The sequence below is a fragment of the Oncorhynchus nerka genome, unplaced genomic scaffold (assembly GCF_034236695.1).
Source record: "Oncorhynchus nerka isolate Pitt River unplaced genomic scaffold, Oner_Uvic_2.0 unplaced_scaffold_1616, whole genome shotgun sequence".
Classification (NCBI taxonomy): Eukaryota; Metazoa; Chordata; class Actinopteri; order Salmoniformes; family Salmonidae; genus Oncorhynchus; species Oncorhynchus nerka.
In genome coordinates, this window is record NW_027039709.1 from 22,279 (window position 1) to 49,951 (window position 27,673).

General features: G+C 49.5%; 1 protein-coding gene across 1 annotated transcript; it reads right to left on the reverse strand.

Moving 5' to 3' along the window:
• Positions 1–562: 562 nt before the first annotated feature.
• Positions 563–26,192, reverse strand: tmem243b (transmembrane protein 243, mitochondrial b). The gene is made up of 4 exons (XM_065015212.1): positions 25,969–26,192; positions 9,903–9,953; positions 5,294–5,398; positions 563–738 (listed from the first exon to the last, which is right to left on the reverse strand). The coding sequence occupies exons 1-4, from the start codon at positions 26,059–26,061 to the stop codon at positions 610–612; spliced, it is 378 nt and encodes a 125-aa protein (XP_064871284.1). The 5' UTR covers positions 26,062–26,192; the 3' UTR covers positions 563–609.
• Between the last annotated feature and the right edge of the window lie 1,481 nt (positions 26,193–27,673).

The window sequence follows — 27,673 nt, forward strand, 5'->3', positions numbered from 1 at the left end:
GAGGTAGTCAGGTGCACAGGCAGCACAAGTCTCATCTTTTAACCAATCAGAGCAGCTCTTTTGCCAATACCTGGGTAAAACATCAGAATTAGGCTGACTAAACGCAGCCAAAGTAAAATAAATCATCTGTCAAATAACTGGCACACAAGGAGGGATCAGGACATCTGGTCACAATGCGTAGACAGTGGATAACAGACATTTTAATACCATGTGGAGACACTTTTCTGAAAAGACACAGGAGATGCCAGCTATCAACAAAGCTTATGACAGAGGTGCAGGACAACAACTCACAGGCCAGACAGGATATGATTATTTATTGCATAAAATACTAAATAAAAAAGCAACAAATGGTCTGAATAATCCTAAAGTGAAGCTGTGCAGAGCTGAGTGGTCAGATGATCTGTGGAATAGAAACAGTCACTTGACTATGATTGGTGGACAGTCACTTGTCTGGAAACTGTCTGTCCTCCTTGTGCCTGTGTGGAATGTGGGCCTCCCCCCCACCGGAACTGGTTCTGGGCAGGTCCATCATCTTCCTGGTAGAACTGGTTCCACAGTCCAGTCAGGGACAGTCCCCTGGCAGTAAGGGTGAGTAAGGCATGTCCAGTCTCACGTCCCTCTGCCCACGTCGTGGTAGTACAGGTTAGCACAGAGACACAGCAGCATGATGGAGGCCAGCATGTAGTAGATTAACTTCCTGAACTTCGGATCCAAGTCCCCCTGCCGGTACCAGACAATCTACAGGAGGAAGACGACAGTCAGCCTAACCCCTACCGGTACCATACAATCTACAGGAGGAAGACGACAGTCAGCCTCACCCCTGCCGGTACCCAACCCTAACCCACGTACCCCTACCGGTACCCAACCCACGTACCCCTACCGGTACCCAACCCACGTACCCCTACCGGTACCCAACCCTAACCCACGTACCCCTACCGGTACCCAACCCACGTACCCCTGCCGGTACCCAACCCACAACCCCCCTACCGGTACCCAACCCTAAGTCCCCTGCCGGTACCCAACCCAAGACCCCCTACCGGTACCCAACCCACGTACCCCTACCGGTACCCAACCCACGTACCCCTACCGGTACCCAACCCTAACCCACGTACCCCTACCGGTACCCAACCCACGTACCCCTGCCGGTACCCAACCCACGTACCCCTACCGGTACCCAACCCTAACCCACGTACCCCTACCGGTACCCAACCCACGTACCCCTGCCGGTACCCAACCCTAACCCACGTACCCCTACCGGTACCCAACCCACGTACCCCTGCCGGTACCCAACCCTAACCCACGTACCCCTACCGGTACCCAACCCACGTACCCCTACCGGTACCCAACCCACGTACCCCTGCCGGTACCCAACCCAAGTCCCCCTGCCGGTACCCAACCCTAACCCACGTACCCCTGCCGGTACCCAACCCTAACCCACGTACCCCTGCCGGTACCTAACCCCAAGTCCCCCTGCCGGTTCCTAACCCCAAGTCCCCCTGCCGGTACCTAACCCCAAGTACCCCTGCCGGTACCCAACCCTAACCCCAAGTCCCGCTGCCGGTACCCAACCCTAACCCCAAGTCCTCCTGCCGGTACCTAACCCCAAGTACCCCTGCCGGTACCCAACCCCAAGTCCCCCTGCCGGTACCCAACCCCAAGACCCCCTGCCGGTACCCAACCCCAAGTCCCCCTGCCGGTACCCTAACCCCAAGTCCCCCTGCCGGTACCTAACCCCAAGTCCCCCTGCCGGTACCCAACCCTAACCCCAAGTCCCCTGCCGGTACCCAACCCTAACCCCAAGTCCCCCTGCCGGTACCCAACCCCAAGACCCCCTGCCGGTACCCAACCCCAAGTCCCCCTGCCGGTACCCAACCCCAAGTCCCCCTGCCGGTACCTAACCCCAAGTCCCCCTGCCGGTACCCAACCCTAACCCCAAGTCCCCCTGCCGGTACCTAACCCCAAGTCCCCTGCCGGTACCTAACCCCAAGTCCCCCTGCCGGTACCCAACCCCAAGTCCCCCTGCCGGTACCCAACCCCAAGTCCCCCTGCCGGTACCCAACCCCAAGTCCCCTGCCGGTACCCAACCCCAAGTCCCCCTGCCGGTACCCAACCCCAAGTCCCCCTGCCGGTACCCAACCCCAAGACCCCCTGCCGGTACCCAACCCCAAGTCCCCCTGCCGGTACCCAACCCCAAGTCCCCTGCCGGTACCCAACCCCAAGACCCCCTGCCGGTACCCAACCCCAAGACCCCCTGCCGGTACCCAACCCCAAGTCCCCCTGCCGGTACCCAACCCCAAGTCCCCCTCCCGGTACCCAACCCCAAGTCCCCCTGCCGGTACCCAACCCCAAGTCCCCTGCCGGTACCCAACCCCAAGTCCCCTGCCGGTACCCAACCCTAACCCCAAGACCCCCTGCCGGTACACAACCCCAAGACCCCTGCCGGTACCCAACCCCAAGTCCCCTGCCGGTACCCAACCCCAAGTCCCCTGCCGGTACCCAACCCCAAGACCCCCTGCCGGTACCTAACCCCAAGTCCCCTGCCGGTACCTAACCCCAAGACCCCTGCCGGTACCTAACCCCAAGTCCCCTGCCGGTACCCAACCCTAACCCCAAGTCCCCTGCCGGTACCCAACCCCAAGTCCCCCTGCCGGTACCTAACCCCAAGACCCCTGCCGGTACCTAACCCCAAGTCCCCTGCCGGTACCCAACCCTAACCCCAAGTCCCCCTGCCGGTACCCAACCCCAAGTCCCCCTGCCGGTACCTAACCCTAACCCCACGTCCCCTGCCGGTACCCAACCCCAAGTACCCCTGCCGGTACCTAACCCCAAGTCCCCCTGCCGGTACCTAACCCCAAGTCCCCCTGCCGGTACCTAACCCTAACCCCACGTCCCCTGCCGGTACCCAACCCCAAGTCCCCTGCCGGTACCTAACCCCAAGTCCCCCTGCCGGTACCTAACCCTAACCCCACGTCCCCCTGCCGGTACCCAACCCCAAGTACCCCTGCCGGTACCTAACCCCAAGTCCCCCTGCCGGTACCCAACCCCAAGTACCCCTGCCGGTACCCAACCCCAAGTCCCCTGCCGGTACCCAACCCCCCTGCCGGTACCCAACCCCAAGTCCCCTGCCGGTACCCAACCCCAAGACCCCCTGCCGGTACCCAACCCCAAGTCCCCTGCCGGTACCCAACCCAAGTCCCCTGCCGGTACCCAACCCCAAGACCCCCTGCCGGTACCCAACCCTAACCCCAAGTCCCCTGCCGGTACCCAACCCTAACCCCAAGTCCCCCTGCCGGTACCCAACCCAAGTCCCCTGCCGGTACCCAACCCCAAGACCCCTGCCGGTACCCAACCCCAAGTCCCCTGCCGGTACCCAACCCCAAGTCCCCTGCCGGTACCCAACCCCAAGACCCCTGCCGGTACCTAACCCCAAGTCCCCCTGCCGGTACCTAACCCCAAGTCCCCTGCCGGTACCTAACCCCAAGTCCCCCTGCCGGTACCCAACCCTAACCCCAAGTCCCCCTGCCGGTACCCAACCCTAACCCCAAGTCCCCTGCCGGTACCCAACCCCAAGTCCCCCTGCCGGTACCTAACCCTAACCCCAAGTCCCCCTGCCGGTACCCAACCCCAAGTCCCCTGCCGGTACCTAACCCCAAGTCCCCCTGCCGGTACCTAACCCCAAGTCCCCCTGCCGGTACCCAACCCTAACCCCAAGTCCCCTGCCGGTACCCAACCCCAAGTCCCCTGCCGGTACCTAACCCTAACCCCACGTCCCCCTGCCGGTACCCAACCCCAAGTCCCCCTGCCGGTACCTAACCCCAAGTCCCCCTGCCGGTACCTAACCCCAAGTCCCCTGCCGGTACCTAACCCTAAACGTCCCCTGCCGGTACCCAACCCCAAGTCCCCCTGCCGGTACCTAACCCCAAGTCCCCCTGCCGGTACCTAACCCTAACCCCACGGTACCCAACCCCAACCCCCCCTGCCGGTACCCAACCCCAAGTCCCCTGCCGGTACCTAACCCCAAGTCCCCCTGCCGGTACCCAACCCCAAGTACCCCTGCCGGTACCCAACCCCAAGTCCCCCTGCCGGTACCCAACCCAACCCAAGTCCCCCTGCCGGTACCCAACCCAACCCCAAGTCCCCCTGCCGGTACCCAACCCTAACCAAGTCCCCCTGCCGGTACCCAACCCTAACCCCAAGTCCCCCTGCCGGTACCCAACCCCAAGTCCCCCTGCCGGTACCCAACCCCAAGTCCCCCTGCCGGTACCCAACCCCAAGTCCCCCTGCCGGTACCCAACCCTAACCCCAAGTCCCCTGCCGGTACCCAACCCAAGTCCCCTGCCGGTACCCAACCCCAAGTCCCCCTGCCGGTACCCAACCCTAACCCCAAGTCCCCCTGCCGGTACCCAACCCCAAGTCCCCCTGCCGGTACCCAACCCTAACCCCAAGTCCCCCTGCCGGTACCCAACCCCAAGTCCCCTGCCGGTACCCAACCCCAAGTCCCCTGCCGGTACCCAACCCCAAGTCCCCTGCCGGTACCCAACCCCAAGTCCCCTGCCGGTACCCAACCCCAAGTCCCCTGCCGGTACCCAACCCCAAGACCCCCTGCCGGTACCCAACCCCAAGACCCCCTGCCGGTACCCAACCCCACGTCCCCCTGCCGGTACCCAACCCCAAGTCCCCCTGCCGGTACCCAACCCCAAGTCCCCCTGCCGGTACCCAACCCCAAGTCCCCCTGCCGGTACCCAACCCCAAGTCCCTACCGGTACCTAACCCTAACCCCAAGTCCCCCTACCGGTACCTAACCCCAAGTCCCCTGCCGGTACCCAACCCCAAGTCCCCCTACCGGTACCTAACCCTAACCCCAAGTCCCCTACCGGTACCTAACCCTAACCCCAAGTCCCCCTACCGGTACCTAACCCCAAGTCCCCCTGCCGGTACCTAACCCCAAGACCCCCTGCCGGTACCTAACCCCAAGACCCCCTGCCGGTACCTAACCCCAAGTCCCCCTGCCGGTACCCAACCCCAAGTCCCCCTGCCGGTACCTAACCCCAAGTCCCCCTGCCGGTAACCCTAACCCCCTGCCGGTACCTAACCCCAAGTCCCCCTGCCGGTACCCAACCCCAAGTCCCCTGCCGGTACCCAACCCTAACCCCAAGTCCCCCTACCGGTACCCAACCCCAAGTCCCCCTGCCGGTATCTAACCGTAACCCCATGTCCCCCTGCCGGTACCAGAAGATCTACAGGAGGGAGATATTTATCCTCTTCAGACCAAAAGAAAGCAGTGTGTACTCACCAGCACCATGGCCGAGCCGCAGGTCAGCAGGATACAGAAAGCCAAGAAGACGTTGAGTGGCCAGGGAGGCAACGAGGGGAACAGGAATGAACTGATCACTGTTACCTAGGGAACACAATCACCACCTAACTGATCAAATTGAAACAACAAGACAAAAGGCCCCTCAAATCAGTGGGTGATCTGGTAAGTGGGTGATCTGGTCAGCATGAAATTACCAGGACCAGCAGAGACACACCTCTCACAGTATGGAACTACCAGGACCCGCACACACTGTGGAGAACCACATCCTCACCCCTCATTGGAGGACCTGAAATATTTCAAGATCACCCTTCAGAAGGCCACAGATCACCCTTCAGAAGGCCACAGATCACCCTTCAGACATCCACAGATCACCCTTCAGACATCCACAGATCACCCTTCAGAAGGCCACAGATCACCCTTCAGACATCCACAGATCACCCTTCAGAAGGCCACAGATCACCCTTCAGAAGGCCACAGATCACCCTTCAGAAGGCCACAGATCACCCTTCAGAAGGCCACAGATCACCCTTCAGAAGGCCACAGATCACCCTTCAGAAGGCCACAGATCAACCCATCTTTCCCAGTATATCATCATTCTACCATTTCCTCTCCCAAATCCTTTTTTTTACTAGGCAAGTTAAGAACAAATCCTTTTTTTTTTTAAAGCCTTTTTTTCTTCCCAATTTCCTGATATCGAATTGGTAGTTACAGTCTTGTCTCATCGCTGCAACCCAGATCACGGACTCGGGAGAGGCGAAGGTCGAAGGCCATGCGTCCTCCGAAACACAACCCAACCAAGCCGCACTTTCTTGACACAATGCACATCCAACTCCCAAAGCCTGCAACACCAATGTGTCGGAGGAAACACCTTTTTTTACACCAGGAAGAACAAAGCCGCACCAATGTGTCGGAAGAAACACCTTTTTTACACCTGGTTAAGAACAAATCCAATTTGTCGGAGGAAACACCTTTTTTTTACACCTGGAAGCCTGCCCTTTTTTGTACGGAGGAAACACAAACCTGGAAGCCTGCAACACCAATGTGTCGGAGGAAACAGTCTTGTCTCCTGGAAGCCTGCAACACCAATGTGACTCGGAGGAAACACCGTACACCTGGAAGCCTGCCCACCAATGTGTCGGAGGAAACACCATACACCTGGAAGCCAGCAACACCAATGTGTCGGAGGAAACACCGCACACCTGGAAGCCAGCCGCACCAATGTGTCGGAGGAAACACCATACACCTGGAAGCCTGCAACACCAATGTGTCGGAGGAAACACCATACACCTGGAAGCCAGCCGCACCAATGTGTCGGAGGAAACACCATAACACCTGGAAGCCTGCAACACCAATGTGTCGGAGGAAACACCATACACCTGGAAGCCAGCAACACCAATGTGTCGGAGGAAACACCGTACACCTGGAAGCCAGCCGCACCAATGTGTCGGAGGAAACACCATACACCTGGAAGCCTGCAACACCAATGTGTCGGAGGAAACACCGTACACCTGGAAGCCAGCCGCACCAATGTGTCGGAGGAAACACCGTAACACCTGGAAGCCTGCAACACCAATGTGTCGGAGGAAACACCATACACCTGGAAGCCAGCCGCACCAATGTGTTGGAGGAAACACCGTACACCTGGAAGCCTGCAACACCAATGTGTCGGAGGAAACACCATACACCTGGAAGCCTGCAACACCAATGTGTCGGAGGAAACACCATACACCTGGAAGCCAGCCGCACCAATGTGTCGGAGGAAACACCATACACCTGGAAGCCTGCAACACCAATGTGTCGGAGGAAACACCATACACCTGGAAGCCAGCCGCACCAATGTGTCGGAGGAAACACCATACACCTGGAAGCCAGCCGCACCAATGTGTCGGAGGAAACACCGTACACCTGGAAGCCTGCAACACCAATGTGTCGGAGGAAACACCATACACCTGGAAGCCTGCAACACCAATGTGTCGGAGGAAACACCGTAACACCTGGAAGCCAGCCGCACCAATGTGTCGGAGGAAACACCGTAACACCTGGAAGCCTGCAACACCAATGTGTCGGAGGAAACACCATTACACCTGGAAGCCAGCAACACCAATGTGTCGGAGGAAACACCGTACACCTGGAAGCCAGCCGCACCAATGTGTCGGAGGAAACACCGTACACCTGGAAGCCAGCCGCACCAATGTGTCGGAGGAAACACCGTACACCTGAAGCCTGCAACACCAATGTGTCGGAGGAAACACCGTACACCTGGAAGCCTGCAACACCAATGTGTCAGAGGAAACACCATACACCTGGAAGCCAGCTGCACCAATGTGTCGGAGGAAACACCGTAACACCTGGAAGCCTGCAACACCAATGTGTCGGAGGAAACACCATACACCTGGAAGCCAGCCGCACCAATGTGTCGGAGGAAACACCATACACCTGGAAGCCAGCCGCACCAATGTGTCAGAGGAAACACCATAACACCTGGAAGCCTGCAACACCAATGTGTCGGAGGAAACACCATACACCTGGAAGCCAGCCGCACCAATGTGTCGGAGGAAACACCATACACCTGGAAGCCAGCAACACCAATGTGTCGGAGGAAACACCATACACCTGGAAGCCAGCCGCACCAATGTGTCGGAGGAAACACCGTACACCTGGAAGCCAGCCGCACCAATGTGTCGGAGGAAACACCATACACCTGGAAGCCAGCCGCACCAATGTGTCGGAGGAAACACCGTACACCTGGAAGCCAGCCGCACCAACGTGTCGGAGGAAACACCGTAACACCTGGAAGCCTGCAACACTAGAGTCGCTAGTGCGGATGAGACAAGGATATCCCTGGCCAAGCCAGCATCGCCCCATGGACCTCCCGGTCATGGCCGGCTGAGACAGAGCCTGGGCTCGAACCCAGAATCTCTGGTGGCACAAGCACTGCGATGCAGTGCCTTTGACCACTGCACCACCCGGGAGGAACCAAGAACACATTCTTATTTACAATGACAACCTAGGAGTGGGTTAACTGGTCAACGGTGGGTTAACTGGTCTAGGAACGGTGGGTTAACTGGTCTAACGGTGGGTTAACTGGTCTAGGAACGGTGGGAGGAACGGTGGGTTAACTGGTCTAGGAACGGTGGGTTAACTGGTCACGGTGGGTTAACTGGTCTGGTTAACTGGTCTAGGAACGGTGGGTTAACCAACGGTGGGTTAACTGGTCTAGGAACGGTGGGTTAACACCAGGAACAGTGGGTTAACTGGTCTAGAACAGTGGGTTAACTGGTCTAGGAACAGTGGGTTAACTGGAGGTTAAACTAGGAACAGTGGGTTAACTGGTCTAGGAACAGTGGGTTAACTGGTCTAGGAACAGTGGGTTAACTGGTCTAGGAACAGTGGGTTAACTGGCCTAGGAACAGTGGGTTAACTGGTCTAGGAACAGGTTAACTGGTCTAGGAACAGTGGGTTAAATGGTTAGGAACAGGGGGTTAACTGGTCTAGGAACAGGGGGTTAACTGGTCTAGGAACAGTGGGTTAACTGGTCTAGGAACAGTGGGTTAACTGGTCTAGGAACAGTGGGTTAACTGGTCTAGGAACAGTGGGTTGACTGGTCTAGGAACAGTGGGTTGACTGGTCTAGGAACAGTGGGTTGACTGGTCTAGGAACAGTGGGTTGACTGGTCTAGGAACAGTGGGTTGACTGGTCTAGGAACAGTGGGTTGACTGGTCTAGGAACAGTGGGTTAACTGGTCTAGGAACAGTGGGTTAACTGGTCTAGGAACAGTGGGTTAACTGGTCTAGGAACAGTAGGTTAACTGCCTTGTTCAGGGGCAGAACAACAGATGTTTACCTTGTCAGCTCAGGGACTCAATCCAGCAACCTTTCGGTAACTAGCACAACGCTCTAACCACTAGGCTACCTGCTGGTAACTAGCACAACGCTCTAACCACTAGGCTACTTGCTGGTTACTAGTCCAACGCTCTAACCACTAGGCTACCTGCTGGTTACTAGTCCAACGCTCTAACCACTAGGCTACCTGCTGGTTACTGGTCCAACACTCTAACCACTAGGCTACCTGCTGGTAACTAGCACAACGCTCTAACCACTAGGCTACCTGCTGGTAACTAGCACAACGCTCTAACCACTAGGCTACCTGCTGGTTACTAGTCCAACGCTCTAACCACTAGGCTACCTGCTCTAACCACTAGGCTACCTGCTGGTTACTAGTCCAACGCTCTAACCACTAGGCTACCTGCTGGTTACTAGTCCAACGCTCTAACCACTAGGCTACCTGCTGGTTACTAGTCCAACACTCTAACCACTAGGCTACCTGCTGGTAACTAGCACAACGCTCTAACCACTAGTCTAGTGTAGTCATTCATGTTTAACAGTATTACTGTACAGAGTGAGTCCAACTTGTGACACTTTTTTACTCCTGAACTTATTTAGGCCATAACAAAGTGGTTGAAAACGTACAAAACATTCCAGCTTCATTATGGGGTATTGTGTGTAGGTCAGTGACACAACACTTTTGAATGTAATCCATTTTAAATTCAGGCTGTAACAACATGTGGAGACAGTCCAGGGGTACTTACTACAACGAGCAGGGATGTCAGTCCTCCGACCACCAGGTTGATGGCTCTGTCCTGCAAGGGAAAGAGGACATTACATGAGACAAGCCAATAACACACTGTGGCGGTCATGACATTTTGTCAGCCACTTAGTCATGAAAAAGACTGCTGGTCTCACGGTAATTGACCATTAATTAACGTAAACATGTTTAGCATCTCCAGGCCTCCACACATACAAGCCGCTGATTGTAAAAATGTATTTCAGAAGGACAGAATATGAGTTGGTCTACTATATGTTGTCAGGGTCTACTATATGTTATCAGGGTCTACTATATGTTATCAGGGTCTACTATGTGTTGTCAGGGTCTACTATGTGTTATCAGGGTCTACTATATGTTATCAGGGTCTACTATGTGTTATCAGGGTCTACTATGTGTTATCAGGGTCTACTATGTGTTATCAGGGTCTACTATGTGTTATCAGGGTCTGTTATCAGGGTCTACTATGTGTTATCAGGGTCTACTATATGTTATCAGGGTCTGTTATCAGGGTCTACTATGTGTTATCAGGGTCTACTATGTGTTATCAGGGTCTACTATGTGTTATCAGGGTCTACTATGTGTTATCAGGGTCTACTATGTGTTATCAGGGTCTACTATGTGTTATCAGGGTCTACTATGTGTTATCAGGGTCTACTATGTGTTATCAGGGTCTACTATGTTATCAGGGTCTACTATATGTTATCAGGGTCTGTTAACAGGGTCTACTATGTGTTATCAGGGTCTACTATGTGTTATCAGGGTCTACTATGTGTTATCAGGGTCTACTATGTGTTATCAGGGTCTACTATATGTTATCAGGGTCTGTTATCAGGGTCTACTATGTGTTATCAGGGTCTACTATGTGTTATCAGGGTCTACTATGTGTTATCAGGGTCTACTATGTGTTATCAGGGTCTACTATATGTTATCAGGGTCTGTTATCAGGGTCTACTATATGTTATCAGGGTCTACTATGTGTTATCAGGGTCTACTATGTGTTATCAGGGTCTACTATGTGTTATCAGGGTCTACTATATGTTATCAGGGTCTGTTATCAGGGTCTACTATGTGTTATCAGGGTCTACTATGTGTTATCAGGGTCTACTATGTGTTATCAGGGTCTACTATGTGTTATCAGGGTCTACTATGTGTTATCAGGGTCTACTATGTGTTATCAGGGTCTACTATGTGTTATCAGGGTCTACTATGTGTTATCAGGGTCTACTATATGTTATCAGGGTCTACTATGTGTTATCAGGGTCTGTTATCAGGGTCTACTATGTGTTATCAGGGTCTACTATGTGTTATCAGGGTCTACTATGTGTTATCAGGGTCTACTATGTGTTATCAGGGTCTACTATATGTTATCAGGGTCTACTATGTGTTATCAGGGTCTACTATGTGTTATCAGGGTCTACTATGTGTTATCAGGGTCTACTATGTGTTATCAGGGTCTCTGTTATCAGGGTCTACTATGTGTTATCAGGGTCTACTATGTGTTATCAGGGTCTACTATGTGTTATCAGGGTCTACTATATGTTATCAGGGTCTGTTATCAGGGTCTACTATGTGTTATCAGGGTCTATGTGTTATCAGGGTCTACTATGTGTTATCAGGGTCTACTATGTGTTATCAGGGTCTACTATGTGTTATCAGGGTCTTATCAGGGTCTGTTATCAGGGTCTACTATGTGTTATCAGGGTCTACTATGTGTTATCAGGGTCTACTATGTGTTATCAGGGTCTACTATGTGTTATCAGGGTCTACTCTGTTATCAGGGTCTACTATCAGGGTGTTATCAGGGTCTACTATGTGTTATCAGGGTCTACTATGTGTTATCAGGGTCTACTATGTGTTATCAGGGTCTGTTATCAGGGTCTACTATGTGTTATCAGGGTCTACTATGTGTTATCAGGGTCTACTATGTGTTATCAGGGTCTACTATGTGTTATCAGGGTCTACTATGTGTTATCAGGGTCTACTATGTGTTATCAGGGTCTGTTATCAGGGTCTGTTATCAGGGTCTACTATGTGTTATCAGGGTCTACTATGTGTTATCAGGGTCTGTTATCAGGGTCTACTATATGTTATCAGGGTCTACTATGTGTTATCAGGGTCTGTTATCAGGGTCTACTATGTGTTATCAGGGTCTACAGGGTCTACTATGTGTTATCAGGGTCTACTATGTGTTATCAGGGTCTACTATGTGTTATCAGGGTCTGTTATCAGGGTCTACTATGTGTTATCAGGGTCTACTATATGTTATCAGGGTCTACTATGTGTTATCAGGGTCTACTATGTGTTATCAGGGTCTACTATGTGTTATCAGGGTCTACTATATGTTATCAGGGTCTACTATGTGTTATCAGGGTCTACTATATGTTATCAGGGTCTACTATATGTTATCAGGGTCTACTATCAGGGTGTTATCAGGGTCTACTATGTGTTATCAGGGTCTACTGTTATCAGGGTCTACTATGTGTTATCAGGGTCTATGTGTTATCAGGGTCTACTATGTGTTATCAGGGTCTACTATGTGTTATCAGGGTCTACTGTTATCAGGGTACTATGTGTTATCAGGGTCTACTATGTGTTATCAGGGTCTACTATATGTTATCAGGGTCTACTATGTGTTATCAGGGTCTACTATATGTTATCAGGGTCTACTATATGTTATCAGGGTCTACTATGTGTTATCAGGGTCTACTATGTGTTATCAGGGTCTACTATATGTTATCAGGGTCTACTATGTGTTATCAGGGTCTACTATGTGTTATCAGGGTCTACTATATGTTATCAGGGTCTGTTATCAGGGTCTACTATGTGTTATCAGGGTCTACTATGTGTTATCAGGGTCTGTTATCAGGGTCTACTATGTGTTATCAGGGTCTACTATGTGTTATCAGGGTCTGTTATCAGGGTCTACTATGTGTTATCAGGGTCTACTATGTGTTATCAGGGTGTTATCAGGGTCTACTATGTGTTATCAGGGTCTACTATGTGTTATCAGGGTCTGTTATCAGGGTCTACTATATGTTATCAGGGTCTACTATATGTTATCAGGGTCTGTTATCAGGGTCTACTATGTGTTATCAGGGTCTACTATATGTTATCAGGGTCTACTATGTGTTATCAGGGTCTACTATGTGTTATCAGGGTCTACTATGTGTTATCAGGGTCTACTATGTGTTATCAGGGTCTACTATATGTAATAGGGTCTACTATGTGTTATCAGGGTCTACTATGTGTTATCAGGGTCTACTATATGTTATCAGGGTCTACTATATGTTATCAGGGTCTACTATGTGTTATCAGGGTCTACTATGTGTTATCAGGGTCTACTATATGTTATCAGGGTCTGTTATCAGGGTCTACTATGTGTTATCAGGGTCTACTATGTGTTATCAGGGTCTACAGGGTCTACTATGTGTTATCAGGGTCTACTATATGTTATCAGGGTTTACTATGTGTTATCAGGGTCTACTATATGTTATCAGGGTCTACTATATGTTATCAGGGTCTACTATGTGTTATCAGGGTCTACCAAGTGTTATCAGGGTCTACTATATGTAATAGGGTCTACTATGTGTTATCAGGGTCTACTATATGTTATCAGGGTCTACTATGTGTTATCAGGGTCTACTATATGTTATCAGGGTCTACTATATGTTATCAGGGTCTACTATGTGTTATCAGGGTCTACTATATGTTATCAGGGTCTACTATGTGTTATCAGGGTCTACTATGTGTTATCAGGGTCTACAGGGTCTACTATGTGTTATCAGGGTCTACTATGTGTTATCAGGGTCTACTATGTGTTATCATGGTCTACTATGTGTTATCAGGGTCTACTATGTGTTATCATGGTCTACTATGTGTTATCAGGGTCTACTATGTGTTATCAGGGTCTACTATGTGTTATCAGGGTCTACTATGTGTTATCAGGGTCTACTATGTGTTATCAGGGTCTACTATATGTTATCAGGGTCTACTATGTGTTATCAGGGTCTACTATATGTTATCAGGGTCTACTATGTGTTATCAGGGTCTACTATATGTTATCAGGGTCTACTATCTGTTATCAGGGTCTACTATATGTTATCAGGGTCTGTTATCAGGGTCTACTATGTGTTATCAGGGTCTACTATGTGTTATCAGGGTCTACTATGTGTTATCAGGGTCTACTATGTGTTATCAGGGTCTACTATGTGTTATCAGGGTCTACTATGTGTTATCAGGGTCTACTATGTGTTATCAGGGTCTACCAAGTGTTATCAGGGTCTACTATGTGTTATCAGGGTCTGTTATCAGGGTCTACTATGTGTTATCAGGGTCTACTATGTGTTATCAGGGTCTACTATATGTAATAGGGTCTACTATATGTTATCAGGGTCTACTATGTGTTATCAGGGTCTACCAAGTGTTATCAGGGTCTACTGTATCAGGGTCTACTATGTGTTATCAGGGTCTACTATGTGTTATCAGGGTCTACTATATGTTATCAGGGTCTACTATGTGTTATCAGGGTCTACTATATGTAATAGGGTCTACTATATGTTATCAGGGTCTACTATGTGTTATCAGGGTCTACTATGTGTTATCAGGGTCTACTATGTGTTATCAGGGTCTACTATGTGTTATCAGGGTCTACTATATGTAATAGGGTCTACTATGTGTTATCAGGGTCTACTATATGTAATAGGGTCTACTATATGTTATCAGGGTCTACTATGTGTTATCAGGGTCTACCAAGTGTTATCAGGGTCTACTATATGTAATAGGGTCTACTATGTGTTATCAGGGTCTACCAAGTGTTATCAGGGTCTACTATATGTAATAGGGTCTACTATGTGTTATCAGGGTCTACTATGTGTTATCAGGGTCTACTATGTGTTATCAGGGTCTACTATGTGTTATCAGGGTCTACTATGTGTTATCAGGGTCTACCAAGTGTTATCAGGGTCTACTATGTGTTATCAGGGTCTACCAAGTGTTATCAGGGTCTACTATGTGTTATCAGGGTCTGTTATCAGGGTCTACTATGTGTTATCAGGGTCTACTATGTGTTATCAGGGTCTACTATGTGTTGTCAGGGTCTACTATGTGTTATCAGGGTCTACTATATGTTATCAGGGTCTACTATGTGTTATCCGGGTAGGCTGTAGGCTTGTTCATTGAGCTGATATTATGCTTATAAGTCCCCCGTCATTGTTTTACATATTTATTTTAGGAAGAATATAATTTTAGCTGAATAACATAGAAAAGGATATTTTTCCCATTCCGGAGCAGAGCCACGTATAAAGTGGTTATGTTGAGTGGAAAAAGTGTTCACTTGAAACAGGTCCTATACCCTAGGTTCAGTTATTTGGAACAGGTCCTATACCCTAGGTTCAGAGTTATTTGGAACAGGTCCTATACCCTAGGTTCAGAGTTATTTGGAACAGGTCCTATACCCTAGGTTCAGAGTTATTTGGAACAGGTCCTATACCCTAGGTTCAGAGTTATTTGGAACAGGTCCTATACCCTAGGTTCAGAGTTATTTGGAACAGGTCCTATACCCTAGGTTCAGAGTTATTTGGAACAGGTCCTATGCCCTAGATTGAGTGATTTGAAACAGGTCCTATGCCCTAGGTTCAGAGTTATTTGAAACAGGTCCTATGCCCTAGATTGAGTGATTTGAAACAGGTCCTATGCCCTAGGTTCAGTTATTTGAAACAGGTCCTATGCCCTAGATTGAGTTATTTGGAACAGGTCCTATGCCCTAGGTTCAGAGTTATTTGGAACAGGTCCTATACCCTAGATTGAGTTATTTGGAACAGGTCCTATACCCTAGGTTCAGAGTTATTTGAAACAGGTCCTATGCCCTAGATTGAGTGATTTGAAACAGATCCTATGCCCATTTTTTTTTTCTACCTCTATTTAACCAGGTAGGCCAGTTGAGGATAAGTTCTCATTTACAACTGCAACCTGGCCAAGATCAAGCAAAGCAGTGCGACAGAAACACAGAATTACACATGGAATAAACGTACAGTCCATAACACAATAGGAACAAAAATCTATATATGTGTTTGCAAATGAGGTAAGATTAGGGAGTTAAGGCAATAAATAGGCCGTAGTGGCGAAGTAATTACAATATAGCAATTAAACACTGGAGTGATAGATGTATAGAACATGAATGTGCAAGTAGAGATACTGGGGTGCAAAGGAGTAAAAAAATAAATGAATACGAGGTAGTTGGATGGGCTATTTACAGATGGTCTCTGTACAGGTGTAGTGAGCTGCTCTGACAGCCGATGCTTAAAGCTAGTGAGGGAGATATGAGTCTCCAGCTTCAGTGATTTTTTTGCAGTTCGTTCCAGTCATTGGCAGCAGAGACCTGGAAGAAAAGGCGGCCAAAGGAGGAATAGGCTTTGGGGGTTACCAGTGAAATATACCTGCTGGAGCGTGTGCTACGGGTGGGTGCTGCTATGGTGACCAGTGAGCTGAGATAAGGGGGGACTTTACCTAGCAGAGACTTATAGATTACCTGCAGCCAGTGGGTTTGGCGAGGAATATGAAGCGAGGGCCAGCCAACGAGAGCATGCAGGTCGCAGTGGTGGGTAGTATATTGGGCTTTGGTGACAAAACGGATGGCACTGTGATAGACTACTCAGCAAATTGGATGTAGAGTGTTGGAGGCTATTTTATCGCCGAAGTCAAAAATCGGTAGGATGGTCAGTTTTACGAGGGTGTGTTTGTCAGAATGAATGAAGGATGCTTTATTGCGAAATAGGAGGCCGATTCTAGATTTAATTTTGTATTGGAGATGCTTAATGTGAGTCTGGAAGGAGAGTTTACAGTCGTCCACATATTCTAAGTCCGAACCGTCCAGAGTAGTGATGCTGGACGGGCGGGCAGGTGCGGGCAGCGATCGGTTGAAGAGCATGCATTTAGTTTTACTTGCATTTAAGAGCAGTTGGAGGCCACGGAAGGAGAGTTGTCTGGCATTGAAGCTCGTCTGGAGGTTAGTTAACGGTGTCCAAAGAAGAGCCATAAGTACACAAAATGGTGTCATCTGCGTAGAGGTGGATCAGAGACTCACTAGCAGCAAGAGCGACACAAAATGGTGTCATCTGCGTAGAGGTGGATCAGATAATCACCAGCAGCAAGAGCGACATCATTAATGTATACAGAGAAAAGAGTCGGCCCGAGATTTGAACCCTGTGGCACCCCCATAGAGACTGCCAGAGGTCCAGACAACAGGTCCTCTGATTTGACACACTGAACTCCATCTGAGAAGTAGTTGGTGAACCAGGCGAAGCAGTCATTTGAGAAACCAAGGCTGTTAAGTCTGCCGATAAGAATGTGGTGATTGATGGAGTCGAAAACCTCGGCCAGGTCTATGAAGACTGCTGCACAGTATTGTCTTTTGTCGATGGCTGTTATGATATCGTTTAGGACCTTGATCATGGCTGAGGTGCACCCATGACCAGCTGAAACCAGATTGCACAGCGGAAAAGGTACGATGGGATTCAAAAATGGTTGGTGATCTGTTTGTTGTTAAGGAAGAAAGGCAGGGTAGGATAGATATAGGTCTGTAACAGTTTGGGTCTAGAGGCAGGGTAGGAAGATATAGAGAGGCAGGGTAGGATAGATATAGATCTGTCAGTTTGGGTCTAGAGGCATGGTTTGGGTCTGTAGCAGTTTGGGTCTAGAGGCATGGTAGGATAGATATAGGTCTGTAGCAGTTTGGGTCTAGAGGCATGGTAGGATAGATATAGGTCTGTAACAGTTTGGGTCTAGAGGCAGGGTAGGATAGATATAGGTCTGTAACAGTTTGGGTCTAGAGGCAGGGTTGGATAGATATAGGTCTGTAACAGTTTGGGTCTAGAGGCAGGGTAGGATAGATATAGGTCTGTAACAGTTTGGGTCTAGAGGCAGGGTTGGATAGATATAGGTCTGTAACAGTTTGGGTCTAGAGGCAGGATGGACATAGGTCTGTAACAGTTTGGGTCTAGAGGCATGGTAGGAGGATATAGGTCTGTAACAGTTTGGGTCTAGAGGCAGGGTTGGATAGATATAGGTCTGTAACAGTTTGGGTCTAGAGGCAGGGTGGATAGATATAGGTCTGTAACAGTTTGGGTCTAGAGGCAGGGTTGGATAGATATAGGTCTGTAACAGTTTGGGTCAGAGGCAGGGTGGATAGATATAGGTCTGTAACAGTTTGGGTCTAGAGGCATGGTTGGATAGATATAGGTCTGTAACAGTTTGGTCTAGAGGCAGGTGATAGATATAGGTCTGTAACAGTTTGGGTCTAGAGGCAGGGTCCCAGGATAGATATTTGTAACAGTTTGGGTCTAGAGGCATGGTAGGATAGATATAGGTCTGTAACAGTTTGGGTCTAGAGGCAGGGTAGGATAGATATAGGTCTGTAACAGTTTGGGTCTAGAGGCAGGGTAGGATGGATATAGGTCTGTAACAGTTTGGGTCTAGAGGCAGGGTAGGATAGATATAGGTCTGTAACAGTTTGGGTCTAGAGTGTCTCCCCCTTTGAAGAGGGGGATGACCGCGGCAGCTTTCCAATCTTTGGGGATCTCAGACGATACGAAAGAGAGGTTGAACAGGCTAGTAATAGGGGTTGCAACAAATGCGGCGGATCATTTCAAAAAGAGAGGGTCCAGATTGTCTAGCCCGGCAGATTTGTAGGGGTCCAGATTTTGAAACTCTTTCAGAACATCAGCTATCTGGATTTGGGTGAAGGAGAAATAGAGGTTTTGGCAAGTTGCTGTGGGGGGTGCAGGTCTCTTAGGGTAGTGGTAGCCAGGTGGAAAGCATGGCCAGCTGTCGAAAAATGCTTATTGAAATTCTCAATTATAGTGGATTTATCAGTGGTGACAGTGTTTCCTAGCCTCAGTGCAATGGGCAGCTGGGAGGAGGTGCTCTTATTCTCCATGGACTTTACAGTGTCCCAGAACTTTTTGGAGTTTGTGCTATAGGATGCAAATTTCTGTTTGAAAAAGCTAGCCTTTGCTTCCCTAGCTGCCTGTGTATATCGGTTCCTAACTTCCCTGAAAAGTTGCATATCGCGGGGGCTATTCGATGCTAATGCAGAACGCCACAGGGGCTATTCGATGCTAATGCAGAACGCCACAGGATGTTTTTGTGCTGGTCGAGGGCAGTCAGGTTTGGAGTGAACCAAGGACTATATCTGTTCCTGGTTCAATTTTTTTTAAATGTTTAAGATGGTGAGGAAAGCACTTTTAAAGAACAACCAGGCATCTTCTACTGTCGGAATGAGGTCAATATCCTTCCAGGATACCTGGGCCAGGTCGATTAGAAAGGCCTGCTCACTGAAGTGTTTTAGGGAGCGTTTGACAGTGATGAGGGGTGGTCGTTTGACCGCAGACCCATTACAGACGCAGGCAATGAGGCAGTGATCGCTGAGATCCTGGTTGAAGACAGCAGAGTTGTATTTAGAGGGCAGATTGGTTAGGATGATATCTATGAGGGTGCCCGTGTTTACAGATTTGGGGTTGTACCTGGTAGGTTCATTGACAATTTGTGTGAGATTGAGGGTATCAAGCTCAGATTGTAGGATTGCCGGGGTGTTAAACATGTCCCGGATTAGGTCACCTAACAGTACAAGCTCTGAAGATAGCTCGGGGGCAATCAATTCACATATGGTGTCCAGGGCACAGCTGGGGCAGAAGGGGTCTATAACATGCAGCAACGGTGAGAGAACTTGTTTCTGGAAAGGTGGATTTTTGAAGTAGAAGCTCAAATTGTTTGGGCACAGACCTGGATAGTATGATAGAACACTGCAGGCTATCTCTGCAGTAGATTGGGTACAGACCTGGATAGTATGATAGAACACTGCAGGCCGTCTCTGCAGTAGATTGGGTACAGACCTGGATAGTATGATAGAACACTGCAGGCCGTCTCTGCAGTAGATTGGGTACAGACCTGGATAGTATGATAGAACACTGCAGGCCGTCTCTGCAGTAGATTGGGCACAGACCTGGATAGTATGATAGAACACTGCAGGCCGTCTCTGCAGTAGATTGGGCACAGACCTGGATAGTATGATAGAACTCTGCAGGCTATCCCTGCAGTAGATTGGGCACAGACCTGGATAGTATGATAGAACTCTGCAGGCTAGCTCCTCCTCTTTGCGGTAGATTGCAACTCCGCCCCTTTAGCGGTTCTATCTTGTCGGAAGATGTTATAGTTAGGGATGAAGATTTCAGGGTTTTTGGTGGCCTTCCTAAACCAGGATTCAGACACGGCTAGGACATCCTGGTTGGCAGAGTGTGCTAAAGCAGTGAGTAAGACAAACTTAGGGAGGAGGCTTCTGATGTTAACATGCATGAAACCAAGGCTTTTATGGTTACAGAAGTCAGCAAATGACAGCGCCTGGGGAATGGGAGTGGAGCTAAACACTGCAGAGCCTGGATTAACCTCCACATCACCAGAGGAACAAAGGAGGAGTAGGATAAGGGTACGGCTAAAGGCTAAAATAACTGATAGTCTAGTACGTTCAGAACAGAGTAAAGGGAGCAGATTTCTAGATTCAAGGCATAATGTACAGCCATGGGTATGGTAGGATGTGAATACAGTGGAGGTCAACCTAGGCATTGAGTGACGATAAGAGGGTTTGTCTCTAGAGACATTTAGACCAGGTGAGGTCACTGCATGTGTGGGAAGTGAAACAAAAGGGCTAGCTAAGGCATATTGAGTTATTTGGAACAGGTCCTATGCCCTAGGTTCAGTTATTTGAAACAGGTCCTATACCCTAGTTTCAGAGTTATTTGGAACAGGTCCTATGCCCTAGGTTCAGAGTTATTTGGAACAGGTCCTATACCCTAGCTTCAGAGTTATTTGGAACAGGTCCTATGCCCTAGGTTCAGAGTTATTTGGAACAGGTCCTATACCCTAGCTTCAGAGTTATTTGGAACAGGTCCTATGCCCTAGGTTCAGAGTTATTTGGAACAGGTCCTATACCCTAGGTTCAGAGTTATTTGGACAGGTCCTATGCCCTAGGTTCAGAGTTATTTGGAACAGGTCCTATACCCTAGGTTCAGAGTTATTTGGAACAGGTCCTATACCCTAGTTTCAGAGTTATTTGGAACAGGTCCTATGCCCTAGGTTCAGAGTTATTTGGAACAGGTCCTATACCCTAGGTTCAGAGTTATTTGGAACAGGTCCTATGCCCTAGGTTCAGTTATTTGGAACAGGTCCTATACCCTAGGTTCAGTTATTTGGAACAGGTCCTATACCCTAGTTTCAGAGTTATTTGGAACAGGTCCTATACCCTAGGTTCAGTTATTTGGAACAGGTCCTATACCCTAGTTTCAGAGTTATTTGGAAACTAAACCCTAGGTCCTAAACCCTAGTTTCAGAGTTATTTGGAACAGGTCCTATGCCCTAGGTTCAGTTATTTGGAACAGGTCCTATACCCTAGTTTCAGAGTTATTTGGCAACTGTAGTTTTGAATGATACAAACCTTAGAATGACCTAGAAAAACAACACATATGGGCTGCTTGATGTGACTAGGCTGTTGATAATTTGAGAACATTGCAGAGAAAGCTTGCCCTCTGTTCCGCATGTGTAGCCTTAGGCAAGGTTCTCTCATCAACTGATCATATTGTCACCCATCTGACTATTCACAATTTCATCTGGTCTTTACTAATACAGTGCATTTGGAAAGTATTCAGACCCCTCAACTTTTTCCACATTGTTAGGTTACAGCCTTATTCTACAATTGATTCAATAGTTTTTTCCCCTCAATCCACACACAATACCCTATGACGACAAAGCATAAAACAGGTTTAGATATACATTTGCTACAATAACAAAATTGGAAATATAACATTTACATAAGTATTCAGACCCTTTACTCAGTACTTTGTTGAAGCACCTTTGGCAGCAATTACAGCCTCGAGTCTTCTTGGGTCTGACGCTACAAGCTTGGCACACCTTTATTTAGGGAGTTTCTCCCATTCTTCTCTGCAGATCCTCTCAATCTCTGTCAGGTTGGATGGGGAGCGTTGCTGCACAGCTATTTTCTGGTCTCTCCAGAGATGTTCAAATTGGGTTCAAGTCCAGGCTCTGGCTGGGCCACTCATGGACATTGAGACTTGTCCAGAAGTTGCACCTTCGCCCCAGTCTGAGGTCCTGAGCAGGTTTTCCTCAAGGTACTTTCCTCCATTCATCTTTCCCTCAATCCTGACGTCCCCACAGCATGATGCTGCCACCACCATGCTTCGCAGTAGGTATGGTGACAGGTTTCCTCCAGACGTGATGCTTGGCATTCAGGCCAAAGAGTTCAATCTTGGTTTCATCAAACCAGAGAATCTTGTTTCTCATGGTCTGAGTCTTTAGGTGCCTTTTGCCAACTCCAAGCGGAACGTCATGTGCCTTTTACTGAGGAGTGGCTTCCGTCTGACCAACCTACCATAAAGGCCTGATTGGTGGAGTTCTGCAGAGAAGGTTGTCCATCTGGAAGGTTCTCCCATGTCCACAGAGGAACTCTAAGTGATCTGTCAGTGACCATCGGGTTCTTGGTCACCTCCTTGACCAAGGCTCTTCTCCCTCGATTGCTCAGTTTGGCCGGGCGACCAGCTCTAGGAAGAGTCTTTGTGGTTCCAAACTTCTTCCATTTAAGAATGATGGAGGCCACTGTGTTCTTGGAGCCTTCAGTGCTGCAGAAATGTTTGGGTACCCTTCCCCAGATCTATGTCTCGATCACAATCCTCTCCTTCTACGGACAATTCCTTCAACCTCATGGCTTGGGTTTTGCTCTGACATGCACTGTCAACTGTGGGACCTTTTTATAGACATTATGGGGTATTGTGATGTCATTATGGGGTATTGTGATGTCATTATGGGGTATTGTGATGTCATTATGGGGTATTGTGGCTTGGGTTTTGCTCTGACATGCACTGTCAACTGTGGGACCGTTCTCTCCCAGACTCATGGATAGACATGTTGGAGTAGAGGCTCAACCAGTTATGTACCAAAGACATCTTCTCTCCCAGACTCATGGATAGACATGTTGGAGTAGAGGCTCAACCAGTTATGTACCAAAGACATCTTCTCTCCCAGACTCATGGATAGACATGTTGGAGTAGAGGCTCAACCAGTTATGTACCAAAGACATCTTCTCTCCCAGACTCATGGATAGACATGTTGGAGTAGAGGCTCGACCAGTTATGTACCAAAGACACGTTCTCTCCCAGACTCATGGATAGACATGTTGGAGTAGAGGCTCGACCAGTTATGTACCAAAGACACGTTCTCTCCCAGACTCATGGATAGACATGTTGGAGTAGAGGCTCAACCAGTTATGTACCAAAGACATCTTCTCTCCCAGACTCATGGATAGACATGTTGGAGTAGAGGCTCGACCAGTTATGTACCAAAGACACCTTCTCTCCCAGACTCATGGATAGACATGTTGGAGTAGAGGCTCAACCAGTTATGTACCAAAGACACGTTCTCTCCCAGACTCATGGATAGACATGTTGGAGTAGAGGCTCAACCAGTTATGTACCAAAGACACGTTCTCTCCCAGACTCATGGATAGACATGTTGGAGTAGAGGCTCAACCAGTTATGTACCAAAGACACTTCTCTCCCAGACTCATGGATAGACATGTTGGAGTAGAGGCTCGACCAGTTATGTACCAAAGACATCTTCTCTCCCAGACTCATGGATAGACATGTTGGATAGAGGCTTGACCAGTTATGTACCAAAGACACGTTCTCTCCCAGACTCATGATAGACATGTTGGAGTAGAGGCTCAACCAGTTATGTACCAAAGACATCTCTCCCAGACTCATGGATAGACATGTTGGAGTAGAGGCTCAGTTATGTACCAAAGACATCTTCTCTCCCAGACTCATGGATAGACATGTTGGAGTAGAGGCCTCAATCAGTTATGTACCAAAGACATCTTCTCTCCCAGACAGACATGTTGGAGTAGAGGTCTGGGTGACCAGTTATGTACCAAAGACACGTTCTCTCCCAGACTCATGGATAGACATGTTGGAGTAGAGGCTTGACCAGTTATGTACCAAAGACACGTTCTCTCCCAGACTCATGGATAGACATGTTGGAGTAGAGGCTCGACCAGTTATGTACCAAAGACACGTTCTCTCCCAGACTCATGGATAGACATGTTGGAGTAGAGGCTTGACCAGTTATGTCAGACATGTTGGTTAGAGGCTCAACCAGTTAACCAAAGACACTTTCTCTCCCAGACTCATGGATAGACATGTTGGAGTAGAGGTCGACCAGTTATCTCTCCCAGACTCATGGATAGAAGGACTGGACCAGTTATGTACCAAAGACACGTTCTCTCCCAGACAGACATGTTGGAGTAGAGGCTCAACCAGTTATGTACCAAAGACACGTTCTCTCCCAGACAGACATGTTGGAGTAGAGGCTCGACCAGTTATGTACCAAAGACATCTTAAATCAGTTTTTAAAAATGTTCTTCTGCCATGTGCAATATGTATTGTATAACACCTCAATCATTATTTTAATTCATTTTTTTGGGGGGTTATAGGGACATGGCCTATTATGAATGAGCTGTCAGATGGTCTATGGGTGTTCTGAATTAATCATCACCTTAGAAAGCACTGTCCATTTCATTGTGTTGGGCTTTGGAACAGCATCCACAACGACCATGTTATACACTGGTTCAACCTGCTGTTGAACTTCTTTCTTCAAATTGATCATCACAGTGAGGTGAGTTGTAAAAGCATGATACTGTTGTGATGATAAGTGTTTGATTGTCATTGATGTCAGAGTGGTTAGAGGGACATGGAGCCATTAGGACCTGATGGTTAGAGGGACATGGAGCCATTAGGACCTGATGGTTAGAGGGACATGGAGCCATTAGGACCTGATGGTTAGAGGGACATGGAGCCATTAGGACCTGATGGTTATAGCCATTAGGGACCTGATGGTTAGAGGGACATGGAGCCATTAGGACCTGATGGTTAGAGGGACATGGAGCCATTAGGACCTGATGGTTAGAGGGACATGGAGCCATTAGGACCTGATGGTTAGAGGGACATGGAGCCATTAGGACCTGATGGTTAGAGGGACATGGAGCCATTAGGACCTGATGGTTAGAGGGACATGGAGCCATTAGAACCTGATGGTTAGAGGGACATGGAGCCATTAGGACCTGATGGTTATAGGACCTGATGGTTAGAGGGACATGGAGCCATTAGGACCTGATGGTTAGAGGGACATGGAGCCATTAGGACCTGATGGTTAGAGGGACATGGAGCCATTAGGACCTGATGGTTAGAGGGACACGGAGCCATTAGGACCTGATGGTTAGAGGGACATGGAGCCATTAGGACCTGATGGTTATAGGGACATGGAGCCATTAGGACCTGATGGTTATAGGGACATGGAGCCATTAGGTCCTGATGGTTATAGGGACATGGAGCCATTAGGTCCTGATGGTTAGAGGGACAGGAGCCATTAGGACCTGATGGTTAGAGGGACACGGAGCCATTAGGACCTGATGGTTAGAGGGACATGGAGCCATTAGGACCTGATGGTTAGAGGACCTGATGGTTAGAGGGACACAGAGCCATTAGGACCTGAAGGTTAGAGGGACACGGAGCCATTAGAACCTGATGGTTATAGGACCTGATGGTTAGAGGGACATGGAGCCATTAGGACCTGATGGTTAGAGGGACACGGAGCCATTAGGACCTGATGGTTAGGGGGACATGGAGCCATTAGGACCTGATGGTTAGAGGACCTGATGGTTAGAGGGACATGGAGCCATTAGGTCCTGATGGTTAGAGGGACATGGAGCCATTAGGTCCTGATGGTTGTTAGGGACATGGAGCCATTAGAACCTGATGGTTAGAGGGACATGGAGCCATTAGGACCTGATGGTTGTTAGTGAGTTAGATACTACCAACGCATGTCCAGAGTGCAGAAGAGGAGACTCAAGACTGTGGGTGTGGCGGTAATATGGTCACCGCAACAGCCGTACACACACACACACACACACACACACACACACACAGCAGGCGTACCTGAGCAGAGGTTTCTCCAAACAGCAGTCTGTTGTCAAGGCCGCTGGTGCCATATGTTCTGGTGGTGAAATCATTGGTAGTGAAGTCATCCATGGCTCAGCAGCTCCACCCCATGGACACACAGAGGAACTGCATGCTAGTGGCTCCACAGCGGCAGGCCTTACCGGACAGGAAGCAGGGCCAGCCAACCAGATGCCTGACCTGAAGGGTGGGAGGAATAGGAGAGGGAAGTTAATAGCCTGTCCCTCAACCCATAAAGGGACTGGCTAAAACACCCCTCCCCTACTTCCCTTTCTGATTCCCCCTATTCCTTTACCTCCTCTCATCTCTGCCCCCCAGCCCAATCTCAAATCCCCCTAGACGTTGTGTCATGTTTCTTCTCTATCCCAGCTCCACCCTAGCTCCAGTCCAGCTCTACCCTAGCTCCAGTCCAGCTCTACCCTAGCTCCAGTCCAGCTCTACCCTAGCTCCAGTCCAGCTCTACTCTAGCTCCAGTCCAGCTCTACCCTAGCTCCAGTCCAGCTCTACCCTAGCTCCAGTCCAGCTCTACCCTAGCTCCAGTCCAGCTCTACTCTAGCTCCAGTCCAGCTCTACCCTAGCTCCAGTCCAGCTCTACTCTAGCTCCAGTCCAGCTCTACCCTAGCTCCAGTCCAGCTCTACCCTAGCTCCAGTCCAGCTCTACCCTAGCTCCAGTCCAGCTCTACCCTAGCTCCAGTCCAGCTCTACCCTAGCTCCAGTCCAGCTCTACCCTAGCTCCAGTCCAGCCTATCCTAGCTCTACCCCAGCTCTACCCTAGCCCAGCCCAGCTCTACCCTAGCTCCAGTCCAGCTCTACCCTAGCTCCAGTCCAGCTCTATCCCAGCCCAGCTCTACCCTAGCTCTATCCTAGCTCTACCCCAGCTCTACCCTAGCTCTAGCCCAGCTCTATTCTAGCTCAGCTCTACCCCACCCTAGCTCTACCCTAGCTCTAGCCCAGCTCTAGCCCAGCTCTACCCTAGCTCTAGCCCAGCCCTACCCTAGCTCAGCCCTACTCTAGCTCTACCCTAGCTCTAGCCCAGCCCTACCCTAGCCCAGCAGTATGTTACTGCACGGTGCAGAAGACCATTCTAGGCCAGCTCTACCCTAAGCCCTAGCCCAGCTCTACCCTACCCTAGCTCTAGCCCTATCCCAGCCCTACCCTAGCTCTAGCCTAAGCCCTAGCCCAGCTCTAGCCCTATCCCAGCCCTACCCTAGCTCTTCCCTATCCCAGCAGTATGTTACTGCATGGTGCAGAAGACCATTCTAGGCCAGCTCTACCCTAAGCCCTAGCCCAGCTCTTCCCTACCCTAGCTCTAGCCCTACCCTAGCTCTAGACTAAGCCCTAGCCCAGCTCTACCCTAGCTCTAGCCCTATCCCAGCCCTACCCTAGCTCTACCCTAAGCCCTAGCCCAGCTCTACCCTAGCTCTAGCCCTACCCTAGCCCAGCTCTAGCCCAGCAGTATGTCACTGCACGGTGCAGAATACCATTCTAGGCCAGAGAGCAGAGACTGTTTCCTGTTGCAACAACATTCTGGGTGAAAAGGCAGAATTCCTGAGGCAGCTTTGTGCTCCAAACCCACAAGAAACAAGAGGTCCATTATGACATGGGAACTAGCTGCTACTCTCTAGCCTCCAGCTCCATCCCAGCCTGGGCTACATAACACATCATAACCCTAAGAGCTGCCGCA